The 16,825-nt window shown below is 47.5% G+C and overlaps 1 protein-coding gene and 1 long non-coding RNA gene across 2 annotated transcripts in view; one reads left to right on the top strand and one right to left on the bottom strand.

Moving 5' to 3' along the window:
• Positions 1–16,825, bottom strand: part of LOC140708991 (uncharacterized) — a 167,989-nt gene that overhangs the window by 51,829 nt on the left and 99,335 nt on the right. The window lies entirely within an intron of this gene.
• SLC14A2 (solute carrier family 14 member 2) overlaps positions 1–16,825 on the top strand; it is a 204,956-nt gene that overhangs the window by 139,171 nt on the left and 48,960 nt on the right. Inside the window, exons 2-5 of the mRNA XM_073006350.1 lie at positions 6,884–7,067; positions 7,930–8,110; positions 9,216–9,405; positions 14,618–14,746. Of these exons, the coding sequence (XP_072862451.1) occupies positions 6,918–7,067; positions 7,930–8,110; positions 9,216–9,405; positions 14,618–14,746 (650 nt within the window). The 5' untranslated portion in view covers positions 6,884–6,917. The remainder of the gene's footprint in view (positions 1–6,883; positions 7,068–7,929; positions 8,111–9,215; positions 9,406–14,617; positions 14,747–16,825) is intronic.

Below are 16,825 nucleotides of genomic sequence, written 5' to 3'. Positions count from 1 at the left end.
ATCTGTTCCCATTCTGGCAGCCTGACCAAACATCCACCTAGCCCCACACACCTGATTTTTCACCTTCAGAGTCTACCAACTCAGGGATGAATGAAGCCAGTGCTCCCAGGGACCCAGCCTGACTCACTCAGCAAAGTCCTTTCAGAATGATGCTGTCGCTGAGATCCTGGTGGCAAGATGGTAGAGAGTCTGGGGGCTGTGTTTGGTGAGCCAGACTGAAGAACAATCAAGTAGACTGCCCTAGAAAAATGAAGGCTTAGGATCAACCTCTGAAGTGCTCGTAAGTGGGAAAAGGAGTCCCTAAATCCTGTGCAGGCGTAATGGACAGAACTGGAAACAGCAAGGAGAAAAAGTCCCAGGGACTTGATGTCAGCTCCACAGATACAAGGGTTTCTAGTAAGCAGGGCCGCTCTCAACAAGAAAAACCTGCCTCAGGGGAAAGGGACCCCAGCCAGGAGAAGCTAGGTATCCAGAGGTGTTAGAGAATGGATTCCTTCATCATTTGAGAGAGGGCAAAGAACATCCCTCTTGGTTCTAAGGTCGTAGAAATTTATGGAAACTCTCCTTGCATCAACTGCAAGGTCTTAGGCAAAATATATCAATCCAACTAATATTCTGGAGAACTTGCTAATCTCCAGAGCTGCCGTGGCCTCAATAACTCAGTTGGTTAGAAGATGACGTAAGGCCAGGCACGGTGGCCCAGCACTTTGGGAGGCCGAGGCCGGTGGATTACCTGAGGTCAGTAGTTCAGGACCAGCCTGGCCAACATGATAAAACCCTGTCTCTACAAAAAAATACAAAAATTAGCCAGGCTGGTGGTGGGCACCTGTAATCCCAGCTACTTGGGAGGCTGAGACAGGAGAATTGCTTGAACCTGGGAGGAGGAGGTTGCAGTGAGCCGAGATCACACCATTGCACTCCAGGCTGGGTAACAAGAGCGAAACTCTGTCTCAAAAAGAAAAAAAGAAGTAAATGGGGCCATTTGAGATTCATCCCCAGATGACCAGGGGACTGGTATACTTAAACCCAAGAGACCAGGGATAGGGAGAGAGCTTCGACTCTGCACTAATTCACACCAACAATTGAAGAAATCCCTTTGAGCATGGGCCCCTTCCCTCCCAGGGCAGCAGAAGCATGAGCAACAGCCACAGCCCCTTTTCACTGGGCATGGTCGTGTTTCTGCAATTCCACTGGAGACGGATGGTCTTTAGGAGAAAATAATCAGGAGAAGAATTTCAAAATTAGTAATAACAGAGCAGGAGCCACATTTTTTGTAACCATTGGAAGAATTTGGGTCCAAACCTAGACACTAAGGACTCCTCACAGTCTGATTCTGACACCCTAGTTTTGTCTTTGATTGCCTGCTGACATCTCTCCCATGCTGCAGCAGGGTCCGTGCTGGAACTTGCTGGCCCAAACCATGTATTTTCTCAGGCATTTCTCTGGAGTGTGCTCCTCTTTCTTGCCTGCTCAGCCAAGTCCTGACATGGAAGCTGAGCCCAGTCTCCCCAGGGCTGGGAGGGCAGGGCAGCCGCTCTGTGCTCTCTGCACCGCCCCCTTGCCCTCTGCCCTCCCTTGTGCCTCCCGCTCAGGACACAGTGCCTGCTCACTGCTCCTCCTGGCCACTCGAATGTGAGCCCTTTGCAGGCAAGGCCTGGACCTTCCAGCTGTGATCCCTCCAAGGTAGCCCACAGGCGTACGGTAGATATTCAACAAGGAGGGTTCTTACAAAGAGGATGGAGGAGCCGGTCTGTTTTGGGAGCCCCTTGCCAGACATTTGAGGCCTGGTTTTTGGAGAGACGTGGGACTGATCCAAACAGCCCTCTCTGTCCATATTTCTGAAGGAAAAGAGGAGGTGTGGGCAGCCAAGGAGAGTCCGAGCGCGCCAAGCAGATCATTATGTGTTCTTGGAAGCAGGTTTAATGGACTGGCGCTGAGCTGAGTTGGGAACGGGCTGAGGCCCTCAGCCGGGACGTGGCTCGGGCAGGGATTTCACATCCAGTTCTAACAAGTGGCGACGCCTTATGGAAACTTTTGAAAGCTATTCTGTTTCAGACCAGCCAGCTTGTACTTCATCTGGCTGCTCTCACCCTCTCTCCCTTCAATTTGGGAGCACGAGAAGAGGGGAAAGTAAAATCACTAAGCTCCTACTATGTGCCAGGAACCAAGTCAGCAATTTCACTGTCCTGAGAAGTCTACGTTGCCCTTCGGAGACATGGAGGCCCATGCAACCCGGAGTGGCAGAGCAGGGAGGCAGGAGGAGCCCCACCTCACAGCCTGGGCTCCTTCCGCGTGCGGCGACCTGCTCTCCACAGGGCCATTGGTGCTGCATGTCTCGCCCCTACCCCAAAGCCAAAATTCCCCATTGTAACAGGATAAACATTCCCGTGGCAAAGGAATGCTGTATTCCCTACAGGAGATGCAAGGCCCTGTTCCTGTAGAGGATACATAGGCTTGAGAAACACAACACTGGGCTAAGGCCCTAGACCCAGGCGCTCGAGGGCCAGCCACTCGGCTGTGCAAGGCCCAGCCAGGCAGACAGAGTAATGGAGAGTGCGGCGGGGAATTGGGTCTAACCTTGACTCTGCAGCAAGCTGCTCATTTTCTGGGTCCTGCAAATGTCACAGTGAGGTGAGCTTACTCTGGAAAATGCAGACAGCAACATACACATGAGAAACAATTCCTATTTTGCTTTTCAAGGACTTGATTTATCTGTAAATGGGAATATCGTCTGCATGCAGAAGGGACTCAAAGGTGAAGTACCTTTTTGGAGAGTACCCTAGAAAGAACTTCCCTTGTGCAATAGTAATAATAAAGGGATTTTTAGGTGTAAGGCTTTCTGCTGGGTGGTATAAATGCAGAAATTAACAAGGTAATGGCCCCTGATCTTAAAGGGGTTATAAAGTAGACACATTTTTTTCATCAAAAGAAGTATAAAAATCTTTAAATTCTTATGGTTAGAAAATAATTTCTGAGTATACCCATTCTCAACTCCTACTTGGACACTTCAGCCCTGCCACTTAAAAGAACATTATATTTCCTTGATTATATGATGTATATTATTGTCATATTTTAACAGTTCTAAAATCAAGATGCATCTTGCAATTATGAATGGAAGCATTTTCTTCTTTCTTTATGATACCTAATTAGTGATCAATCTGACAGCTGATAACATCTTAGATTCCATGAAATATGTTTAGGAAAAACCTTTATCATTACCACTTTTCGGCTAGACTTTTAATAGATTTCATAGCCACTGAATTTAACACAAGGCCTTTCCGGAACATTTCTAGTTTATCCAGTTGTATGGGGTCATGCAGATTCTGTGTCTAGATATCTGATTGCCCCTGCTTACTTTTTATATGGTTGGCTTGGAGGGAAATTTTTACCAAGGGCCAGGGATGCTGTATCACCTCTTGGCCACCAGAGGGAGAGAGCGCATTGGAGAGGAACAAGTTCTCGGGCTTGTCGGATTTCAGTGTCTCCTAAACCTTTCTGGCATGCCCCCTCTATGGCAGTGTGCCCACCCCTTACTGAAACCCTTCCTACAGGGTTAGAATACAACAAAAGGTCTCCATTCCGGAGGCAGCATCAGGGTTAGTTAGACCTGAATGACATTTGCAGACCTACACAAAAATTCACAATGGTCTAATGAGCTCCTCCTGGGAATGAGAACGGTGCTAGACATGACAGGGGGTTCTGCCTGCAGAAAATGCATGGCTAGTGGTTGGCCTCGTGCTGTTCTGAAACCACTGGAGACTCCTGAGATCCACAGGGATTTGTAAAGTTATCCAGAGAAGTGTTCCCTATCTAGCAGTCACCAGTAGCCTTGCTCACAATCCCTTCCTCCCCACTCCCTCTCTTCCTTCCATATTTATTTATTTATTGAACCCTTACTACATGCCAGGCACTGTGCTAGGAGCTGGGGATGCAGTAATAGACAGAACAGAGGAGGCCACCATCCTCATGAAATTTAAGTTCTGATGGGGAGATAGAAACCATACAAATATACATCCCTCCCATGAGAGTATGTGACAGGAGAACATGGTGGGTGGATCTGCGAGGGTTTGTTTAGCAAGTGATCATTGAGACAAAGCCTGGCAGAAGTGTAGGGGTTGATCAGGAAGAGTGAGGGAAAGGTCTTCAGGCCAATGAACCAGCACTTGCAGAGACCCTGAGGTGAAAAGTGTTCAACACCTTACAAGCACTAAAAGGAGGCCAGCATAGGGCCAGGAGTCATGGAGCCGGAAAGCAAGGGACTCACTAAAGCACAGTGGGAGCTCAGAGCCTTGCACACCCTGTCAAAGAGGTGATTTTCCATCTGAAACCATGATGGGCTTTAAGCAGGGATCCAACATGAGTGGATTTGAATATTAATATGGCACCTCTTCCCTGCAGGGCATGGCTTGGAGGAGAAACCTGGGAAAAAGTAGGGATATCCAAATGAAAGTCATTGAAGATGTGGTAAGAGGGGACAGTGGCTAACTGGTGACCATGAATGTGAAGGTATATTTTTTTAGAGACAGAATTGTTGAATTTAGAAAGTAAGGAGAAGGGAGCATTAAGTGTGACTCCTAAGTTTTCTGAAGGAACAGCTTGGAAGGGGGAGACAGCTTTTCCTAGGGTGGTCACCTGTGAGGGAGGATAGGATTTGGGAAGGGAACATTATGAGTTGTTTTGGCAAATTAAGGTACTTGGAGCATCTATATGCAAGTGTAAAGTAGACAACTAAATCTATTAATCCAGTGCTCAAAACTGGGCTGGAAATGTGAGATTTGAGGGTCATCGGCATGGAGATGGAATACGAAGCCATGCTGAGGGCTGACATCACCTGGCTAGGAGCACCAGGGCTGAGAAGAGGGCCCGGAACAGGGGTCTGCAAAATGCTCCTGTTACACGAAGGAGAGCCTCCAAAGACAGTGTGAAGGAACAACCAGAGAGGGGATCAGGAATAAAGGCCAAAGAGTGTGTCAAAGAGGGTGAACAACTCTCAGAACACCGCCGAGCGGCCTGGTGGGATGGGGACTGAAAGTGGACTTGCCATGGAGGCCCTAGAGACCACAGCAAAGGCAGCCATAGCAGAAAGCAGACTGAGCTGGACTAAAGAGAGAAAAGGGAAGCACCCAATGTTCACCAGAGGACAGCAATCCAACTTACAGGGAAAGCAATCTACTCAGTTATTACCCTTGTTCTCTAGCCATGTTCAGTTGTTTGGTGAAAGCATGGAAAAGTTAGACATTTGGGTTTATCCTGGCTGGAATTTCACCATACAAGCATGAAGGAGGGAGGCAGGAGCAAGAGAGTTGGAGGAAGTAACATAAGGGGGCATGAAGTTAAGTTGGTCAAGGAGGGAAGGGAAGACAAGTGGCTGTGGGAGCTGAAGGGCTGTCAGAGGGGTCATCTGAGCAGGTGAGCCAAAGGTACAAGAGGAAGTGGCCAGAGGAGAGATCTGACTTTTGAGATTTCCAGTGTGTGTGATATTAAGCCCATGCTGGGACTGTGGAAATCGGTTGTTGAAAAGGCGAGGTGAAAAGGTCCACTGGAGATGAGAAGGACAAGGATCTAAGAAACCAGAGAATAGGATGATGAGTTATCTGCCTAGACATTGAAGCAGCTTAAAGTTCCTGGAGGGGGGATGAAGATGATTGGTAGGAGCACCTCAAGTCTTCATTGAATGAGAGAGTGACCAGAGAGTCAATAACACAGCAGTGAGCAGTCGGAGAGGATGGTATGGCCATTTGGGATAAGCCTCAAAGAAGAAGGGTTTCTGCATAAGCAAGGTGAGTGGTGCTCAGAAGAAATTGTGGAGTGTAAGAATTCCTCTCGTTAGGAGCAGCAGAGATAATAGCCCAGCGAAATGGAACTAATGCAAAATTAGAAAAGGGACTTTGTCCCCTTTTGAAGGGAACCCTGCAATCCTTGAGCAGTGTCTGGAATGATGAGTATACGGAATGGTAGTACCCATGTTAGGGATCTGTGATCCCTGTCCTAAGAGAGACTGTCCTACACTCAAGGGATGCAGCATGGAGCACGGAGCAATGGGGAAAGCTCTAGGTCATACTGAGAGGAGACTGCATGCAGGTCCAAAACCACCTCTCAAATAAATAAATAAAAAAGATATAACTGAGCTGGAGGAGGCTAAAGAAGAATGGCACAAATGGCTGGATGGGAAGGAGAGAGTACAGCACTACCAAGGGGAAGCCAGACAAAACCAGGAAACTGAGGACCTTAGGCAAAGGATGTTCCAAAAGCAAGTCATGGCATAAGCCCTAACCCTGGTGGTACAGGGACAGGAGCCCCATGAAGGGAAGCTCCTTCAGCTGGGATGCACACAGCTTGCAGAAGAATAGACCAGTGTTTCCTACTGTTCCTGGGGAAAGGAAATAGGGAAGGGACTGGAAATGGTAGAGAAGAAAAGGAAGACTGGAGATCAATTGTAAGCAGTGTAGCCTCCATGGCAATTCAGAAGTAGTTTCTCTTAGACACCCCCCACCTCCAATCAGTACTGGATCTGTGTATACGTATCAAGGGGAAAATACATGTACCACTAACTACCACAATAGGATGGCACAACAGGCAATATGAGAGGTGGAGAAAAAACACTCAGCAATAGAGAGAAAAAGAGAGACTTCCATTCTAACTCAGTGGTCAGGGGTATCTTCATCGACCAAATGGACATTCTTCTGGACTCGGAAGAATGGGAGGATTTTGAAAGGTAATGAGGTAGAGAAATGGCCTCAACTCTTTCTGGCAGCAAAGCTGTAGATCCCACGTATGTCACTGTCCAACCCCCAGGACAGACCTGAGGTCTGAGACCAGCCTCAGCCAAGTCCCTCTGGGCCCCATCCTGACTCACTAGCTCTTTCCCTTTCCTTCCGTCTAGTCCATTGATAAAAAAGCAGCTGTGCCCTGAAGGAATGTCTGACCCCCACAGCAGCCCTCTCCTGCCAGAGCCACTTTCCAGCAGATACAAACTCTACGAGGCAGAGTTTACCAGCCCGAGCTGGCCCTCGACATCCCCGGATACTCACCCAGCTCTGCCCCTCCTGGAAATGCCTGAAGAAAAGGTGAGGAGGGTTCCTCCTAGCATGTTTCCTGGGAGGGAGGGGATAGGAAAAGGGCATTAAAAGATGCCGCTTTCCCGCCTTCCCAAAGAACTTAGCACACTGAGAAAGTGCCACTGTCAGTACATGGTGACACCCATGGTGGGTCCTACCTGGCCTTAGATAGTGTGGTTTTGTGAGACATGATTTTAAGGACAAGTACAGAATACAGGCACTCACTCACCAGTCTTCCAACCAGTCTCCAAAATCTTTCCCCTTAAACCTGCTCCCTGAACTACCCTACTGTCTCCAAAGGGAAGGCCTTTGTTGAAACGCAGGCCATTAGCATCCTCGGTGGTAGCACAGAGGTAGACTGGCTGGCCACTGCTGCAGTGGAGAGGGATTCAAGACTGCTGGGATGGCCTTCCAGAGCTGTCCTGACTTGCAGTAAGGAGGTCCCATATCTTTACTCATCACTACTTTGAAATTACATAAGGTATTGGATCTGCTGTGCATACATGTATATCATAATTTTTAGTATGATTATAACTGTATTTCAGTATAATTGGTTTGGTTTGCAGTCCTATTATCTGATATTTGCATTTACAAACATTATTCTGAAAAGAAGCTCATGGGCTTCATTAAACTGCCAAAAGCGACCCATGGCACGAAGTGAAGAAATCCTGCTATGAAGAAGGTGCATGGTCCTGGGAAGAGCAGGCTTGTACGGGGTACTCTATGCAGTCGCAGACAATGGGCATGTGTTTCACCCTTTGTCTCATGATCCTTTATTTTTATCAAAAAAACTGCCACCACCCTCTATCCCCAAATGTCCCTGCTCTCAGAAAGCTGTATCATTTGATGTCTTGTTGGTTTCTTCTAAAAGGATCTCCGGTCTTCCAGTGAAGATAGCCACATTGTGAAGATTGAAAAGCCCAATGAAAGGAGTAAAAGGAAAGAAGACGGGGTGGCCCATCGGGACTCAGCAGGCCAAAGGGGCATCAGGCTCTGCAAAGCAGTGGGCTACCTCACGGGTGACATGAAGGAGTACGGGATCTGGCTGAAAGGTAGGAAAATACCCTGGGCAGAGGCAGCCAGACCAGGCCAGGCCGGGGAGACAACCCTCTCTCCGGTTCAGTCCAAAGCTGCTCCCTCACTCATTCACCCTCACCCTGGGTGGATTCACCGAGGACTGGACCTCACCCAGGGCTGGAGTCCACAGCTGGGGGAACTTCAGCCCTAAGCTGACTCCAAGGGGATATGATATATCCTACTGGCCTGGAATTCTCATGGTTTCAGAATTCAATGCATTGATCTTAGTTCTTTGCAAATTGCTCGTTCCTATGTGAAATAGATACAGGACAACCATATTAGCAACAGATAAGCCATTTCCCAAGCTAGTTAAATGATCATTCCTTCACTCGATTCACTTGTTGCACAGCCATTTATTATGTGCCTATTATGTGCCAAGAAAATGTTGGCTTCATCCTTCCCAAAGCTTCAGGATTCTTTCCTTTTAACTTCTTCTCGAACTAAACACTGAAAGGAACACCACACCCTTCCACTCCCACTAGCCCCGACACCTGCACAAGTTGTCCTGGAAACCAAACCAGCAAACGAGGCAGAATGTATGCCCCTCTCCTATACCTGGCCTCCTCCAGGCCCTGACACAGTACTGATTTTCACAGTTGGGCTGCGACAATTTCTTCCCCAGTGTCTTTTCTTCAGGCTACTTTTTTTGCTTCTCAGATACCAGCCCTCAACTGAGTCATCCAGCACTACAGAAAAAAGAATTTCCTACCCCCCACCCCCAACCTTCCAAAACCCTTTCTTTTGGACCAATAAATTTCCCTTAGAAAAAAAAGAACCTCCCAGAGCTTCTTTTCCAACCAAGCCAACGGCTGGAACAGCGTTAAATTAGTCTCAGCATGGTGCCTCTGGCTATATGGCAAAACCTACCACCCACTGCAGAATGATTGCTGGGCCACTGAGAGATGTGGGCTGGGCACCAGCCTCCCCTCTACCCCCACCCCTCCATCCCCATCCCTGGCCTGGTTGAATGGGAAGTGTCCTGGCTTACACATCCCTGTTTTCCTTTGTTGCCATGCCAACCAGCAGCTCAGCAGAGCAGCCCAAGCTGAACCTGCTGATGGCTCGCTCTCTCTCTTTCAGACAAGCACCCTGCCCTCCAGTTCATAGACTGGGTCCTGAGAGGGACCGCTCAGGTGATGTTCGTCAACAATCCTCTCAGCGGCCTCATCATCTTCATAGGGCTACTGATCCAGAATCCCTGGTGGACAATCACTGGGGCCCTGGGGACAGTGGTCTCAACCTTAACAGCTCTCGCCTTGGGCCAAGACAGGTGGGTCCCTCTCTATAGGGATTTTAGCAAGATGCGTGGGACAGAAAGTAGAGAGGTGTTTACTTGAGTAATCAGCCAACCTTACCCTCCTAGACAGCCAAAGTCTCCTGAGTATCAACTTTAAGCAGGTCACTGACGGTCCTTGCAGAATTACACTGCTCCTGTTCACAGCATGTGACAGTGTCAACATTCACTTGACTGTGGAGACTTCTGCAAACACTGTCTCAGAGGGAGGTGCAGAGGAATAGCTAAGCTGTTCTTCCCTCACAGAGCCTACCATCTAGTTGAAGGAGACAAGATTAATAGGCAATGAATGTCTCAGAATAATACGGTACAGTATATAATTGAGTTCAGAGAAGACAGACATCACCAAGTGCTGGGGAGATTAGAGAGGCTACTTCCTAGCTATAAAGGTTGGATATGTGGGATTGGAGAGAAGGCAAGGAGAGGGGAGGACAGTGTGGGAAGGGGCTCTGAGGAAGGGAAGCAAACAGGGCCGGCAGGAGGCATAGATACAGATGTGGAAGAAGCTGGCCTCGCACTGGCTGTGCAAAGTCAAGTAACAACAACAAGGGCCAGGCACGGTGGCTCATGCCTATAATCTTAGCACTCTGGGAAGCTTAAAGCAGGCAGCACTTGAGGCCAGGAGTTTGAGGCCAGCCTGGCCAACATAGTGAAACCCCATCTCTACTACAAATACAAAAATTAGCTGTGTGTGGTGGCACATGCCTGTATTCCTAGCTATGCAGAAGGCTGATGATCTCTTGAATCTGGGAGGTGGAGGCTGCAGTGAGCCAATATCGTGCCACTGCACTCCAGCCTGGGTGACAGAGCAAGACTCTTTTTCAAAAAAAAAAAAAAAAAAAAAAAAAAAAAGCAAGAAAAGAAAAAATAAAAAAGAACAATAACAATTCGCATTTTGTAGAACTTGACCACTTCCTCAGACTTTGCCGTATATTATTCCAGTGGTTCCCAAACTTTCCTGATGGTCAGAATCACTTAAGGTGGTTGTTAAATAGTTTCAGGCTAGGCACGGTAGTTCACATCTGTAATCCTAGCACTTCGGGAGGCCTAGGCGGGAGGATCACAAGGTCAAGAGATTGAGACCATTCTGGCCAACATGGTGAAACCCCGTCTCTACTAAAAGTACAAAAATTAGCTGGACATGGTGGCACACGCCTGTAGTCCCAGCTACTTGGGAGGCTGAGGCAGGAGAATCGCTTGAACCCAGGAGGCGGAGGTTGCAGTGAGCCGAGATTGTGCCACAACACTCCAGCCTGGTGACAGAGCGAGACTCTGTCTCAAAAAAAAAAAAAAAAAAAAAATAGTTTCAGTCCACCCCTCCCCTTCCTCTCATAGCTATGCCAATTCAGTGGATTAGGGAGTGTGTACTTTTAACAAGGTCCTCCTGGATGCTTTTGATGCTTGGGAAACACTGGATTATCCCCTATCTTAGTGTTTTTCAATTTGGGGATCACCAACCCATTTCCAGATCATGAATTAATTGTCAGCAGCATCTTTTAAAGTTAAAACAATAGCATAAAATAAAACTGATGAAAGTAGTCTATATATAGTAATGGTAAATATTATTTGGTGAAATTTTTGTTTCATTTATGTTGGGGATGTGTGTGTGGGAGGGAGGGAGAGAAAGAAAGAAAGTGAAAGCTAAGTCATAATATAAAATGCATTTCTTACACTGGGTTTCTCTCAAAAAAAAAAAAAAAAAAAAACTAAGCAGCACTGTCACATCTTGTTAGCTGTGACTCTTACCACCATTCACAAGGCACAGTGAAGGTAACAGGGTCCACATCTTGCACATGGGGGAAAGGAGACTGGAAGGGGAGAGATACCTACCAAAGGTGCCACAGCCAATGGGTGGCAGGACTTAGGCTTGGAGGCATGACCTGCATCTTCTGGGCTTAAGGTCATGCTGTCCCCATCATGGTACCTGTGAGGACATCATGGCCAGAGGCCCATTGGCAAACCCAAAGTAATCAGAGCTGAATGTGTTGTAACCAACGTCAGGCCCAGCTGACGTTCCTCATTCCACTGAGACAAACCCGTGAGTGCGCCTGGCCCTGGGGAGAAGTTGCTTATGCACCTCTAGGGTGGCCTTGGATGACCACTCCGATTCTAGCATGCTAGGAGGCCATTCGAGGTCAGATGGATGAGAGGCAGAATTCTTCTCAGTGCAGATCTGGTGGGTGAGATTAAAAATGGGCTCCAGCCAGGATCTTGTGTCTGCTTTGGTTAGTGGGCCTCCTATTCCTTGTTCCCAAGTACCTGTCAACCATGGGAAGCTGGCATAGAACTGGGACCCTGGCAGATCAGCCCATGCCTCATTGCTTCATCACTGTGTGCTGAAATTTACCTGGGGTGAACTCTGTGCAGCCCACTGCCTTCTTAGCTGTGTGTCTCAGGCAAGCACTTCCCCCTCCAGCCCCATTATCCTATCTGTATAATCTACTGTCCAGCTGAGACGAGCCCAAGACCCTCCCTGCACTGACACTCTGATTCTTTGATTATCCTCCCCACCATTAATCTACTGGTAAACTTGCCAAGCAATTCAGAGAGTCGCTTCACAGACTTCAGTTTTACAAGGGGGGACGCACACCAGGCATGCCTAATCCTCACAAACATCCTGATTAAGAATTTAAGACAAATTGCATCAGATAAAAACCCAGCCCCTCAGCTTGGCTCCCCAAGTGTCTTTTGATGGGTCTTATGCTACCTAGTGCTCACTCAACGTCACACTTGTCCCTAGTTAAGTACTTTTGTTTCTGTGATCCCTGACACCAGCTGTACCTGTCTATCTAATTCTACCATTCCCTGGAATCCTTCCTCCCACAGGGAGGAAGGAGCACTCCTGATTCCCTCTGTGCTCTCTGAACCTTTCTTTCTCTCTGAACAACCACAGAACACATCCCAGTACTAGACTGAATTGTTCTGTAATTTTTTTTATTCTTCTTTCTCTGGCTATATACTAAGCATGTTCAGGAGAAGAAGTTGGTTTCCAATATGCCATATACACCCACAGTGCCTAGAAAAGATCTAGGCTTTGTTGCTGACAGGTTGGTGCCTTGTTCTACGCCATAGGCTCAAAGCTGTAGCCACTGGACACAACATCCATACACATGTCTTCTAAGGAGCCACGAGCTCACTGCTGTCCACAATGAACCACTGACACAGTTGCATATTCTAAGCATGACCTCTGCCACCCCTGCTACCCTTTCATCACCCCCGCTGTCCCCACCCCCAGTTCCCCACTAGCCTAAGACTGTACTTTACAGATGGTAACTGAAGGTCAACAACACCAACGCTGCAGTTCCCTGATGGAATGTGGTCTGAATGGAGACCTTTTTGGCATTGGTGTTGAACCCAATTTTGTATATTTTATAGTCAGGGAGGGAAATCCAGAAGCCACCAATGTTTCAGTAAAAACAAGAATTCTGGAGGGACACTCTCCACAGAGTGGGGCAGCTATTGGTATTAAAACAAAAAAAAGCACTAAATTGTATCACCAAACACAAAAGGGAAACTGTAGAGAAAATGCAAACACACTAAAAATAATGATTCTCCCAAAACGTGGATTTCTGCTCTTGAAGTGCTCCCCAGTGGTCTTCTCTGCCACCTCCCTCCATCCCACCTGCTGCCTGTCTCCAGCTGCCCCCGTATCTTCCTGGCCTCAAGAGCAGCTGATGACACAGCTTGTCCTGTGTCTAGTACAAGTGTCCACACATGTGCCTTGTGCTACAGCTTTCTTGCAGGAAGTTGTCTAAATATGCGCTCTCCTGCCCCTTTCCCATCCTCCTGCTCTCCTCTTATCTAGGTTACTAGACCTCCTGGTCACTACAGAGGTGAAAGGTCCTCCCCCTTCCAGACCTAAGCCACAGCCCCTGCTGGGTTGGAGCCCTCCTCTAGCCAGAATTCCCTTCCTGCATCTCAGGGAGCCCTAAGCTTCCAGAAGCTTCTGCCATGCAAGAACAGCCAACACATGGTAAGGTTTAGCATGCCCACATGTTCAGTCAACAAATACTGGCTGATCAGCCTCCATGCACAGCCTCCTTGACATTGCTTGGTTACTGGGCCACAGCAACAGACACACAGACACACTTCAGCCCTCATAGAACTAAGGTGGGTGCAGAGGGACTGACCACAAGCACACACAGGTCATTCCTTGGCAGGGGTCTTGCAGTGCAAGCTGCCCACACCCCTCTCTCACCCACAACCCATGCCCCTCACCCGGCAGAGCAATTAGAAAGGTCAAGGACAGTGTTTATTAGGATCAGGAGGAGAATTGTAGGTGCACACCCCAGCTTCTCCTCTGAAAAAGAAGGAGGTGCTAGACTCGTGTGTGGATACTATACCACACTTCTGGGCCATTCCTCACCAAGGAGCACCTGGGAACCCGGAGCTAAACCAGCTTATTCACTCTGGTGCAGACATGCAGAGAGAGAAAGTACCCAGATTCCACCTACAGAATTTTTTTTTTTTTTTTTTTTGAGACAGTGTCTTCCTTTGTCACCCAGGCTGGACTGGAGTGCAATGGTGAGATCTTGGCTCACTGCAGCCTCAACCTCCTGGGCTCAAGTGATCCTCCCACCTTAGCCTCCCAAGTAGCTGGGACTACAGGCATGCACTACCACACCTGGCTACTTTTTGTATTTTAGCAGAGATGGGCTTTCACCATGTTGCCCAGGCTGGTTGAACTCCTGGGCTCGAGTCATCCTCCCGCCTTGGACTCCCAAAGCGCAGGGATTACAGGCATGAGCCACTGTGCCTGGCCAACTACAGAGAATTTTACACAATGTAATCATAACACTCTTTCTCCTTCCCTCTCTTCTCTCTCCCTTTCTCTCCCCAACTCCCATACACAACTTCCTTGTGTCACACCTCAGGTTTCTATTATATTTCCCCCACACTTAGCAGTCTAAGTCTCCCCTGATAAGCAAAGAAGAGCTTCGCCACAGAAAAAGTGCATAATTTTAATTGTTGATCAGCAAGACAAGGAGGGGGTGCAGGTGTGTGTGTTTGATCAGGAAGGGTGCTGGCAGCTATGTGACTGCCCAATATTCATTGAGCAAACTCACTTTTTTCTAAGCATTATTATTAAAGGAATCATCTAAATGAAGCATATCCTCAAAGCACCAGGAGGGAGGGGCCCACTAACATCACCAACTTCAAATGCAAAGTTACTCTGTTTCCCCGCCAGGTCTGCCATTGCCTCAGGACTCCATGGGTACAACGGGATGCTGGTGGGACTGCTGATTTCCGTGTTCTCAGAGAAGTTAGACTACTACTGGTGGCTTCTGTTTCCTGTGACCTTCACAGCCATGGCCTGGTGAGGCACCTCATTTTTTCTGCTCACAGCTCCATGGGGCCCCAAGACATTTGTGTGTCTTACACTGGCCAGAGACAGGACATACACACGTGGGGCCCAGCCCCTTCACAGCCAGGCTAGCTTGTCTGACACCGTGAAAGCCCATGAGTTCTCTTGTAACACAAGGGGGTCATTTGGAGATATGGAATAAGGAGGATTATTTTGTTTGTTTGACACAGAGTCTCGCTCTGTCGCCCAGGCTGGAGTGCTGTGGTACAATCTCGGCTCACTGCAAGCTCCACCTCCTAGGTTCACACCCTTCTCCTGCCTCAGCCTTCCAAGTAGCTGGGACTACAGGCACCCGCCACCATGCCCGGCTAATTTTTTGTATTTTTAGTAGAGACAGGGTTTCACCATGTTAGCCAAGATGGTCTCGATCTCCTGACCTCGTGATCCGCCTGCCTCAGCCTCCCAAAATGCTGGAATTACAGGCATGAGCCACCGCATCTGGCCAGGAGGATTCTTTAAATCAGCAAGACAACTTGTGTTTTATTGCGATGGTAATCTTCCTGAATGACATTCTTAGTAATAAAGGTCAGCATTTCCTAAGTTATTCCTGCTTGCTTGACATAGTGCTAAGCATGGCTTATGCAGTGCTAAGCACGGCTACATTTGCCCACAGTTTACAGAAGGGAAGACCAAGGCATGCAGAGATTAAGTCACTTGCCGCAGGTTGTACTTTTTGGAAGTTTTTGATGCTGGCATTCCAAATCCACTATGCACTATTAAACCGCAGGTTGCATGGGAATTGTCTATTATGTGGCCTAACCAAGACCTAAAAGCTGAAAACCTGCTTGTGATAGAAGCAGAGGGCTTTCTTGGAACAGAATATTTATACGTAAAGCATAGAATCTTTGAACTGGAAGTATCGGTTGAGATCTTGCTGGGCAATCACCTCATATTGTAGATGAAATAAGAAGGTCACGATGAAAGGGGGTTTAGGAACAAATATTCACCGAGTGAAGGGTTGCTGGGCCATTCACACACGTGATCCTTAGTTCACATGAATTTACAGCAGGTCTGTCGAGCATCTCAGGGTCTCTGCAATGTGCTCACTGTCATGGTGAACCTTTGTCCCCCAGACCCTGACTTCACATGTGTATACCACCCTGTTCTCAACTTCCCTCAAACAGGGTGATTTATTCCTATTCTCAGCAATAAATCAGACAGAATGATTTATTTTTAACATCTCTAAGAAGTAAATGCCTTTCTTTGGTTTCAAAGTCTGCAGTTACTAAAACCAGTTAGTTTAATTTAGCTTAAGTACTGTTTTATTGCTTTTTAGTAGTGCTTGCAAATAAATTACTACATTAAGCATTCTGGGCAATTTAGTTTTCTTCTTAGGGTTTCTTTCTTAATCCATTGGGACAAAAAGCCAAGACAGTCATTTCTATGGGGATTTTCTTAATGCCCCCCACATTCCCGCCTGTGAAAAGGAGAACTTGCCTTCATTTGCATACATTTGGTTTAAAACTACATAGATTAAGCCCCTCAGCACAGCTCCTCAGCCACATTGCACTGGCTGGCAATTAGACTTCAGTGCCCCCCATCCCACTTCCCAATTTAAAGGACAAAAAATACTGAGCACCACCTCCCCCCGGGCTCTGTGCTACTACTCCAGTGCATTCATCAATCCATTTATGGGGCCCCTGAAATTCAAGTCATAGGGTAGGTATTAGCAGTGCCATTTTCCAGGTTCGTTCAGTAAACAATTATCTGTTGAGTGCCTGAAACTATTTGTTGAGTGAAAGGTCGACCCTAGATGCTGGGAATATTTGTAAACAAGGAAAAGTCTCTATTCCCTTGGAGCTAACATTCTTCTCAGCTAAGACAGAAATAAACTTATAAACTAGTTAATAAAAGGGATCATTTCAAGATGTGATAAGTGCTTTGAGGAAAGCAAGAGAGGCTAAATGGGACAGCAAATGATTCCAGACATGTGTGATCAGAGAAGACAACTTTGCAGAGGGGACATTTGAGCTGTCGCCTAAATGATAAGAAGGCATCTGTCATCTGAAGATGTGGGTGAAGGATGTTGCA

Source organism: Chlorocebus sabaeus, chromosome 18 (assembly GCF_047675955.1).
Source record: "Chlorocebus sabaeus isolate Y175 chromosome 18, mChlSab1.0.hap1, whole genome shotgun sequence".
Taxonomy (NCBI): Eukaryota; Metazoa; Chordata; class Mammalia; order Primates; family Cercopithecidae; genus Chlorocebus; species Chlorocebus sabaeus.
Note: the sequence above shows the minus strand (reverse complement) of the source record. Positions and strands in the feature narration are given on the sequence as shown.